At 32.5% G+C, this 10,910-nt stretch overlaps 2 protein-coding genes across 3 annotated transcripts; one reads left to right on the forward strand and one right to left on the reverse strand.

The window, feature by feature from the left end:
• The first annotated feature begins 1,463 nt into the window (after window positions 1–1,463).
• On the forward strand, window positions 1,464–3,950 carry LOC115705679 (uncharacterized). Its single transcript, XM_061112688.1, has 6 exons — window positions 1,464–1,694; window positions 1,784–1,891; window positions 2,368–2,453; window positions 2,593–2,653; window positions 2,886–2,972; window positions 3,566–3,950. Exons 2-6 carry the CDS (start codon window positions 1,811–1,813, stop codon window positions 3,656–3,658), a joined length of 408 nt encoding a protein of 135 aa, XP_060968671.1. The 5' UTR covers window positions 1,464–1,694; window positions 1,784–1,810; the 3' UTR covers window positions 3,659–3,950.
• A 270-nt stretch (window positions 3,951–4,220) lies between these two features.
• Window positions 4,221–9,079, reverse strand: LOC115705676 (DNA polymerase lambda). Of its 2 annotated transcripts, XM_030633074.2 has the most exons (13): window positions 8,882–9,079; window positions 8,671–8,808; window positions 8,230–8,575; window positions 8,011–8,141; window positions 7,846–7,908; window positions 7,324–7,503; window positions 7,159–7,212; window positions 6,314–6,402; window positions 5,663–5,753; window positions 5,107–5,187; window positions 4,800–4,867; window positions 4,611–4,695; window positions 4,221–4,522 (listed from the first exon to the last, which is right to left on the reverse strand). In XM_030633074.2, the coding sequence occupies exons 1-13, from the start codon at window positions 8,999–9,001 to the stop codon at window positions 4,424–4,426; spliced, it is 1,545 nt and encodes a 514-aa protein (XP_030488934.2). In that variant the 5' UTR covers window positions 9,002–9,079; the 3' UTR covers window positions 4,221–4,423. The 2 variants fall into 2 exon arrangements, 1 of the variants encoding a protein (XP_030488934.2); XR_009686982.1 differs by lacking the exons at window positions 4,221–4,522; window positions 4,611–4,695 and having other exon boundaries at window positions 5,107–5,491; window positions 8,882–9,059.
• Between the last annotated feature and the right edge of the window lie 1,831 nt (window positions 9,080–10,910).

The raw sequence follows: 10,910 nt of genomic DNA on the forward strand, positions 1-10,910 counted from the left end.
GGCGAACTTTCGGGCATAACACTAATGACTCTAAAAATTACACTTAGTAATTTTTGGGGGTCAACAACTACTCTATTGTGAGTACTTTTATGTAAAACTATGTGGGAATTTTGAAAAAAAAAAATGAATATTATTTTATGTGGAAAATATGATTAGCTTAATTATTTATTTATTTATTTATCAAAAAAAAACTTTCATTAATCAAATGAACTATTTACAACTTAAATATTGGGCATATCTATCAAACTCTATACAATATAATTACAACTTATATCTCTTTCACCTTTGCAAGAACCAATTTATGACTGCTTAAGGTTACTTTCATTTACAAGACACAATCTAACTTATACATTTTCTTTAATTAACTCATCTATACATTGAGAAAAATTTCAATTTAGCCAAATTTCATAAATTACTCAGCAAAAAATACTTCCAGAATGAGACTCTTTGGCCTCTTAATTTCCAACCAATGAACCAAATCAACAAACTAATTCGGCCAAATTTAGTTTCCTAACCATTCATTGACTTTGAGCATAACTCTCCAAGAGAAAGGACATTGAAAAACAAGTACTCAAGACTTTCCCATTCCATTTCACAAAGCGTGCATATAGTAGATTCAACATACACATTCTTCCTAATTAAATTATCACGAGTAAGAAGATTTGTATGAATTACCTGCCATAAGATGAATCGATGCTAAGGTGTCGTGAAAGAGCACCAGACAACTTTCCCATATGTTACCCAATTGCTCCTTTCCATATATGCCTTGCTCACAATAATTTTTCCATTTTTGTGGATTTCCTCAAATCTAACTTGCTAAAGGTGTTCCTCAGCCTTATAAGGTTTCTCTAATATCAGCTCACATTGAACTAAGCGAACTAAGCTTCGTGAAACTATACAAATATTTATTTATTTATTTTTATTAATAAATAATTATTTAAATTTTATTTTTAGCACAAATAAATTAATAGTAGTTACAAACTACACGTATAATTTAATTAGGCTAATTAGTAATCTTTTTCCCTGAACTTTGACATATACTAAATCGTGCCCCCTGAACTTTTTTGGCTGTTAAAAATTCGCCCCAAACTATTGAGATTGTTAAATTTAAGGACTTTTGTCTAATTTCATTCAATTTTACTGTTTCAGTGATTGTTTATGTACTAAACCATGCTCCCCAGACTTTGATATCTACCAAATCATGCCCCTCAAACTTTGATATGTATTAAATCATGTCCCTTGAACTTTCATCCATCTTAGAATTTTTTTACTAAAATTAGACAAAAGTCTTTAAATCTAACAATCTTAATAGTTCAGGGGAAATTTTTAACAGCTAAAAAATATCAAGGGGCATGATTTAGTACATGTCAAAGTTCGGTAGGAAAAATTACTAATTAGCGATTTAATTATTATTATGTTTTACTCAATTTTTTTTTTCTTGGTAAAATACTTCAAAAAAAAAAAAATAAATAAGCCCAAATCTAAATCTAAAACTAAAACTAACCGCAGCTTAAAGACTTACAAGCCTACTGATAACTCCAGATCGATCGAAACCCAAAAGTGAATACCGATTATCATATCATAATAAAAAAAAGTGTTTGTGTTACTCTCTTATAAATTAAGAATTCGAATTCCGTGACTTCTGAATCGATAATCTTCTTCCATTGTCTTCTTCGCAAAGATTTGGGAATTTGGTATGCCTCTTTATTTCAGATGATCGATTGTAATCGTTACTTTTTAACTAAATTTATATTTATATATGGGATATTGACGGCAATTGTAGGTAGCATAAAAGCTCTTGATTTTGACAATGGCGACTACAGCTTGTTTTATCATCGTTAGCAGGAATGATATTCCTATTTACGAAGCTGAAGTTGGATCTGCTGCTAAAGTATGTCTTTTTTTTTTCTTCATTTCCTTTTGGTTAATTTAAGCTGTTTGGTTTGTTATTAATATTACATGATTCCTATCTTCTTGTATTGATTTTTCCATCTGCAGTAGCTTTCTTTGAAAGTATTTATCAGGCCATGGAAATTGAAATAACACATAAAAAAATTGAAGAGATAGTGAATTAATACCAATACTAAGATTGTTTTTCAGAGAAAAAAAAACTATGCTAAGAGATGACATGATGCAGTAGTCCTTCACAATACTAAGATATATATCAATGGCGTGCTTATCTTCACAATACTAAGATAGTTTGGTTACCAGTTGAAATATTTGTAAAACCATAATGCAATTTGGAACTTTAGGTGTGAATTTTCTACATGTGTGCGTTCTTGTGTGTTTGAATGATGTCTTTATAAACGGAAAGCATTTTGTGGGTTCAATTTATTAGCTAATTGGTTGACTCTTCATCTTGTGCAGAGAGAAGATGCTGCTCAGCTGCATCAGTTTGTATTACATGCTGCTTTGGATATCGTTCAGGACCTTGCATGGACTACTAGTGCCATGTCTGTTTCATACCCTTTATCCTTATTTTTAATTTGTTTCCTTTTGTTTAGTTATTTGAAAGAGAATGTTTTCTTTTAGCTGGGCACTGAAGCTACTGTCCTTCATTCTAACCTTTTTTTCTTCTTAAATTCCTTGCAGGTTTTTGAAGGCAATAGACCGGTTTAATGATCTTGTTGTTTCAGTATATGTTACAGCTGGTCATATCCTTGCAATATTGTGATTTTTTTTTTCATTCTCCTTGTTATTTATAAATGCTTTGTTTTTATACATATTTTGGACACTTGCATATACTCGATACTTGCCTCAAACTGAACTCTGCTACTGGTTAAGAAAATAATTAGGTCATTTCCATTCATATTATTGCCTGAAATCATATGAAATGCTTCATGTACTAGTGTTTTGGTTTTTTGATCTCTTTAACTAGAAACATACATACACGACTGATGCTACTTCATGATTCCCGGAATGATGATGGCATAAAGAGCTTTTTCCAAGAGGTTCATGAACTCTATATAAGGGTAATAGCTTGTTACTTCACTTTTGATAATTACTATTTTTCTTGCAAGGCTTGTTATTTTCCAGTTGATGGTCTCGTTTTAAGATGTTCTCAACTTGTTGACTGGATCAACTTTTCTTTTTCTTTTGTTCAACTTTATATCATAGTGTTCATATTTATCTCTAATAACATTTTACGCTAGAATGAAATATTTTGTTTTTGGTAACTAAGTCGTGTATTTGTTTGCCAATGTCATGTAACCTTTCCATCCTTTAGCCTTTGTGTTTGTGAATTAGTTAATTTCTGTCCTGTCATTTTTTGATCTGCTCATGTTAAATTGATGGTGAAGTATGGAAGGATCAATGTAGTTGACTGTCAGAGTTTCTATTAAGCATTAAAAAATTAAAGAAAAAATGATTTCCCCAAATTGATAGCAAAGAATGCAACTTCTGCAATACAAATAGAAAAATCTAGACACTGTTATTGGTCTGGACTCTGGGGAATAATAGTACAACTACAAACTTCACTTTTTCCACTTAATATTCTCCAGGAAACAAGTTAATAATATGCATATTGGTTAGGTTACTGACTTGTTTGATTTTTTACATTTTGCAGATTCTTCTTAATCCTCTATACTTGCCTGGCTCTCGCATTACATCGTCACATTTTGATACCAAAGTTCGTGCTCTTGCAAGAAAATATCTATAAAGCCCATTTACTCTGTTTTTTGGCACAAGTAGTTTTGATCACATAATGCACATTATTCTGGTTCCTTTGACAGTTTGAGGAAGCATTTTCCTTGTAGTCTACAATATCAAGGCTATGTTTTCATAGCTGGTGCTATCTTTTCTTTACCCTAACAGGAAATATGTAGAAATTTCATGTTTGAAGTTCATACTTTTGTACTTCCAGTAAGAAGGCGCATATGTTGTATTTACCTATTAATCTTTTGCGATCAAGTTTCTGTTAATTTAGTGAAATGAGTATGAATTGAAGGGAATGAAGCACTTTCTCTTTTTGGCCAAAACCAATTTATTTTTCCATCTTTAATCCTCTTTCCTGCATGCAAAAGATCCTAGAAGAGGGTCATGCTTTAATACACATTTTTCTAGTCATGAGAAATTTTTGAGTCACATTCATTAGCCAAATCACCAGTAGTCTCGTTTTAAAGATTGTGCTCGACTTTGAAAATGTCCTCATAGAACACTAGTTGGCACAGTAATATCATTATTCTCACATGTCTATCAATTTCCAATTATTTTCATGAGAATTATGCAATGAAAATCTATATTCATGTTCTTCATTTGTGAAAGTGAAAGTGGAAACATAGAAACCTCAATTTTATACACATGACTCCGAAGCTTACTAATAAAGAGACAAAACAGTCCTTCCTCTTTCTAGCTCTATGGCAAGTTAGGAGTTGTTTACAGTAACAAAAGTCAGCCTTTCTGTTATGTACAACCATAGTTATTGTCACAAGTTCCTCTCATGTGGTTCAAGCCAAGGAAATCCAAGGAACTCAAAAACCTCTTTCTCTTCGTTAAATTTCAAACTCGCAGTGGCTCTTGTTGCCTGTCAAAGAAGCACACATAGCCTTAAATAGATATAAAACAAAAACTGCCATAGTATAGGAAGAAGTTCCAACTTCCAAAGTATTTACCCGTGTACCAGGAGATCCATGTGTCGCCGGATACAACCCAGTGTCATCGAGCCGAAATCCTTTTGAGTCAGCTAGCAGTCTCAACCTGCAGTTATTAAGTTTCCACAGTATTTCCCTCAAATTATAAGGGCACTTTCTGATTTGCGAATCAGGTAGACTACATTTAACACATACATAACAAGTGTATACCTCCTATTTAGTACATCATTACCAGTCCATGCTATTAGTCCGAAGGCAAATATATCACGTGGGTACACCTAGAGAATGAAAAGAAAGAGTATAAGGCAATATTACCAACAATTACAAAGCAACTGATATACATCCCTTCCAGCTCTGCTTTAAAAATCCCAAAACTATAAGGAAGGTATATCTGATGCAATATATGTTGAAATTTCTGTAGATATAACATCCAAAACCAAAGAGAAAAGAGAAAAGATATCTCGAATAAAATATTTAGTCTTTGCTAGAACATTAAACATGACATGTAACCAATTACCTTTAAATCTATTCGGTGTCGAAGCTCTCTTCCAGGATAAGTGCAAAGACCGAAATATGTGTCAACACCAGAATCTGTACCCTGTCACATTATCTCTGAGAAGTTAATAGGGTAAGGAGAATTGTACAGCATTTTAATAAATATATTTAAAGGGATACTTGGAGTTGGAGCAAAGCACTCAAAATGACAAACATAATTATTTATGTCCTAATATATTGGAGTTTCCTATTTTAGAATCTGATCAAAAACTGTAATTGAGTTTTCCTGCTTATGGCTATCGTATTTGGATAGTCCACATCTGCTGGAAACAAACTACAGCCTGACCATTTGAGCTCCCCCACTTGGTTAATGTAAAGGCCTATTGCAGCAACCCAATTAAATAATCCTTCACCCGAAAGGAGAAAAAGAGAGAAAAATAAAAAATGAAGTGATGCACATATAATACTCACTGCAATTCAAACACATTAATAAACTTCCCACTAAAATATAAAATACTGAGATGTGAAATTTGAAAAGTAATGACCAAAAAGAACTGAAATGGACAAAAGTTCTTTACCTCTTCACTGTGAGTGCTGAAAATCAGGTCCTCCCTTAAAAAGTTTATATCCTTTAAATGCTTCACAAATTTTTGTAAAAATCCCTTATGACTGGAGAGCAAACAATTTAACAAGCTTTTAGTTTGTACAAGAAAACAAGAAAAGCTAGCACTGTAAAAGTTTTAAGTTTGATTAGAATGGTAAATAACACAGCACAAATTATCTCCAGGCTACCAACAGCCTGAGGAGCTACTGAAACCAGAGCATTAATTAATAAAGAAAATGATCTTAAATGCCCCAGCAAAATCCATGTACTTTTTCTAGAATAGCTAATAGGAACATAGCACAACACAACATCACATATCACAGCATTTATTTATTTTATTTTTGTATATGATCCTGCTGAACCTTACAATCTTTGGAGCCAGGACTGCTAGATCACTACATTACATAGCATATATTAGCATTGATTCACCTAGTAAATTTGGATGCTTTCACAAGATATGCTTTAAGGGATAATAACAAGGACATATGTAGTAGGATTTAAAAAAAGAATCAGAATATATGTTCTACCCTCAAGAACAGCTCTTAAAATTCCAGCTGAGATGTATGCTCACTTTTTTCTCTTCTAGTACAAAGTGAAAAGATGACAGAAATGGTATAGTATCTACCTCTTTCCATCAGGATGTGTCATAACAATATCCATATCTCCACAGGAAGCTTTCCCACGTCTAAATGATCCTCCACATATGATTACTACCTGCAAGCAGAAACTCACATCATTTGATTAACAAGTCACATGCTAGAATAAAGATTTATGCTTGCAATTTGTAGGCAAAGCTTTACATTGTAGCTTACAGGTTACAAATGTTAACTTTATTTACATTATTTCTTCTTGGTAGTCATAGGATATGTGTGTAAAGGCAAAACTCTGATTTGGCTCAGTAAGATTCAAGCTTACAGGTGCCGCTATTTAAACATTAGTATTCATTGAAAAATAAAACATCAATGAAGGAAAATACAATCATAGCCTTGTAAAATTATAATAGCTAATTGACCAATGGACTAGAGGAATCTATCGGCTAAACAAATATAACTAGTTTATAAGCAAAATGACACTATAAAATCTTTTAATTTATTTATTTTTCTTTCCTTTTATAAGAACCACAAAGCTTAATCATTTAGCTTTACTAATTCCTCCTGATCTTAAAGAATATTCAGAAACAAAAGATTTATCCCATTGGCATATTTCAAAAACATCAAAGGGAAAAGAAACCATCCCTAATAATAGGAATCATCCAGTCCTCCCATCTAAAAAAGAAGCTCAAAATATGAATATGCCTAACTTTGAACTTTATCCATCAACAGCAACACATATAAAAATAAAATGCCACTAGTAAGATTCCCTGGTAAGTAATTTCTGTGTAACACAGTCTGTAGTTTGGAGAAGTGTGAATATCCAGAAAGAAAATCTAAGTTCAAGGCTGCTAATATATCAAAATTTTATTTTTCTCACCCCGGGTAAAACTTCCTCTCCAGCTTTCTTTAGAAGGGATTCCATCTCTTGGACCTACCAAACCACAAGACAAAAAAGAAACAAACAATTTCAATTGGTTATTTCAAAGGTAGAACCAGATGAACATATCCGTTTGTAATCACAAAAATAAGTAGCAAACAAGACCTCATGACGTGGTATCCTCTGTTTGATGTCATGAAAGTATTTCAAACCAAGTTTCTGTGCATTTGTTAATGAATTTTCATTCTCCAAATCATCCAGTGATCGGTGTCCTTTTTCATATAATTTCAATGCAGTGGCAGGACCAACTCCCCAAACTTCACCAAATAAGCTGATGGTTTTAACCTGAAATGAAGTTCAAATTCTCAAAAGCCACCCATCATCAACACTGACAAAGAAATTGAATTTCAACTTCCCGGCATTTGCGTATAAAGAAATGACTAGTAGGTAATTTTCCTTCAACTTAAATAGCAGTCAAGAGGCATCAATAACTAGAAAGGATAAAAAGAAAAGAAAAATAAACTCAGAGAACTCACAAACAGAATTTAAAGCCTTATCTTCAAACTCATCCAACATTTTGAGAATATACAAATAGAAATCATATAATTCAACAAATGAGATCCTCTTTCATTTAGTAATATTTTGTTTTTCTTTATTGATTAAAAGGACCCTTAAAAGTTTTAACACCTTTTCATCTGTTTCAAAATGCTCCAACTTGGATAACTTCCCAGTGGTAACAATCTCTTGAATCTGCAAAAAAAGAACATCTCAACAGCAACTTTCTCCACATTATCATACTTTGAACAAAGGGGAGAAATAATTAACAACAATCTTGATTCAACATATACTTACATGATCTTGTAAGGACTTCCCAATGTTGGGCAGGTGTTTGACTTGCTCTGCACTCTCAATTTTGAAATCCAACTTCTCTATAACTGGTATAGCTTTGTAATAGCTAAATGATCTTCTATCATCTCCCAAAGCTTTAGAAATCCATAATTAGTAAGCTAAGAGTAAATTATAACAAATTTAAAGAAATGCATTAAAACAGGAAAGAGGATTTGGGCTCACCTCTATATATGTCAATGAGCTTTCCAAATATCTGAGTAATGTTCTTGTTCAAATCAGGAGGATTGTAAAAGGTCAACGTTGTTTCAGTTGACTTTGTAGTATCGGTGTTAGCTTTAATACTACCATCAAAAGATTTCATCTTTTTGGTATCAGAATTTAGATGTTCTTCATCTTTTTCTTCTTTGCCATCACTAGAAACTTCTCGTTTTGGTGAATTTTCAGCAGTGGACTTGTGTTTAACACTCTCTGCTTCGGATTTCATCGCCATTTTCAGGTCATATAAATCCTCAGATACCTTCTCTCCTGAAGTTAAGCTATCTTCCAGCCATTGATATAGCAGAACCCTCTTCCCCCAAAAATAACATATCAAATTCAATCACAACAACACATGCATACATATACATATATATAGACATAATAAACACTAACTGAAGAACTCACTCCGTGAAATCGGGTCAAGAGATCACCATCAATCTGTTGAAGAAGAGAATCGGTGTTCATTGAAAATATATGGGTGATACTTTCAGTGAGACGTTTTTCTACAATGGCTCCCATTTGCTTCAGCTTCTGCTTCCATATCTGATAAGAAAGAGTTGAGAGTAATTCTAAGAGAAAGAGAACTCATTCTAAGGTTAGAGTTCAATGTGAGTACCTGCAATCGACGTTTCTGAACTCCGTTCTCGACGAAGAAGACGACCATTCCGGCGAACATTCCAGGTCCGGCAGGCGGAGCTGGGCCTTGTTCTTTGTTCTTCCTTTTCTTCCGGGTCATTTTGTTTGGGGCGATGGACTTGGGAGTTTCGATTCCAAAGCCCAATATCTTCTAACGCCAAACAACATTTGTAATTATCTCACGCATTACACGTGGCACCCTGTCATTAATTTTTATAAACAAAATTAAAAAAACAATGGTGAAAAACTAGAGATGGCAATTATACCCGCGGGTTCGGGTATCCGCTCCTAATGGGGTAGGTACGGAGGTTGACTTTCAGAGACGGACGGATGTAGGTTTAAAGATTCATACCCGAGTCAGAAACAGGGCGGGGGCGGGGAATAGATATCCGCCTCGAACCCACCCCATATGATATATGTATATATTTAAATTTTAAAATCATAATTACTACAATTGAAATAATTTTATGTTTTAGCCGTTTTATTGATTATTCACTTTTTTTTTATTATACATACTACTCCACTTAAGTTTATTGTTTTACTAAATTTTTATAATTATTTTATTTTAATTCTCTTTGAGACATTATTTTTTTTTCAAAAATATATATATAATGGGTACCCGATGAGAATCATTCCCCCGTCGTGTAATTCCTGCTCCACCCCGCTTTAATTTAAACGGATATTGGAACGGGTATGGGGTGAATTTAAAAAGAAAGTATGGGTGGGGGAGCAATCCCCGTAGCCACCTTGCTCCGTTTACATCCCTATTAAAAAACTGAATATCATCTTTGTCTTAAGAATTTTTTTAAAGAAAATTTCTAGAAAAGTGCTATATTTTTTTAAAAAAAAATGCTCAGTTAATACACTGAATATTTTGGGTGTTTTATTTAATTTTTATTGGAATTTTTTTAGTGAATTGCTATTAATAAAGTATGACTTATCACACGTTTTATTCTGGAAAGAAATTTAGCAATTTTTTTTTCCTAATTATTGTAAATAATTTGATTAGAATATCTATATGTAATACATGAATTATATATAATTTACCTATTAATAAAAATTTAAATGTTAAAAAAAAAATAGAAAATACACTGAATAAAATCATTCAAAAAAAATAAATAAATCAACCAAGCAAGAAGCAACCTGGTTGGAATCATGTATACTAAATTTATTAGCTTACAAAATTACAAAAATAGTTGACAATTTTTTCCTCATCTTTTAATTAGTTAATTAATTATTACCAAATATATTATTTTGCAAATTAAAATAAAATTTAAAAATATATAAAAAAAAATGAACATTATGATATTGCTAAAGGTTTAGTTAATTATGTGTATTTTTTTTAATTATCATTTATATAAAAACAAAAAAAGAAAGTTATAAATGGTTTTTTTGTATTATTACAAAACACTATTGGAATGGGGTTGGAGAATTTGCCTTTGAAAGTCAAAAGTACGTTACATGCATGGATGGAAACAAATGAAATAAATAAATGACGAAATAAGCATTTATGGAAAAGGAAAATAAATGGTAACAATGTACATGAATTATATCAGTTATATATGAGGGGTTACCTAGCCTAGCCTGGGGAGAAAAAAATCAATTGGAAAAATTGTATGAAAAATGGTTGAACACAGAAGAAGAAGAAGATTACTGCTTTGTTGGGTGGTTGTACTAGTTTGTGTGTGCTTGTGTGGTGAGGCAACACAAACTCCAATCACAACAAATATTGCTACATCAAATGAAAAAGGTTCGGATTCAATTTTTTATCCCAAGTTCGTGAAAGTTGTCAACTTATTGGAGGGGGAGGGGTTGAATCTGACCGTTCATTGTAAATCGAAAGACGATGATCTCGGGGTTCAAGTTTTGGGAAAAAATGAGTATTTTGAGTGGAGATTTTACGTGAATATTTGGACTACAACACTCTTCTATTGTAGACTGGATTGGCGTGATGCATCAAAGAGTTTTGATGCTTATAGATTTTGGAGAGATAGGAATAGATGTGACCA

This window comes from Cannabis sativa, chromosome 1 (assembly GCF_029168945.1).
Source record: "Cannabis sativa cultivar Pink pepper isolate KNU-18-1 chromosome 1, ASM2916894v1, whole genome shotgun sequence".
Classification (NCBI taxonomy): domain Eukaryota; kingdom Viridiplantae; phylum Streptophyta; class Magnoliopsida; order Rosales; family Cannabaceae; genus Cannabis; species Cannabis sativa.

Excerpts from the sequence above, each read along its gene's own strand:
- LOC115705679 (XM_061112688.1), top strand. The coding sequence starts at position 1,811 with ATGGCGACTACAGCTTGTTTTATCATCGTTAGCAGGAATGATATTCCT. Across the intron at positions 1,892-2,367 it reads AAGTTGGATCTGCTGCTAAA|AGAGAAGATGCTGCTCAGCT; the intron begins GTATGTCTTTTT and ends CATCTTGTGCAG. Across the intron at positions 2,973-3,565 it reads TTCATGAACTCTATATAAGG|ATTCTTCTTAATCCTCTATA; the intron begins GTAATAGCTTGT and ends TACATTTTGCAG.
- LOC115705676 (XM_030633074.2), bottom strand. The coding sequence starts at position 9,001 with ATGACCCGGAAGAAAAGGAAGAACAAAGAACAAGGCCCAGCTCCGCCT. Across the intron at positions 8,142-8,229 it reads GCTCATTGACATATATAGAG|CTTTGGGAGATGATAGAAGA; the intron begins GTGAGCCCAAAT and ends GGATTTCTAAAG. Across the intron at positions 7,213-7,323 it reads AGAGGATACCACGTCATGAG|GTCCAAGAGATGGAATCCCT; the intron begins GTCTTGTTTGCT and ends GTGGTTTGGTAG.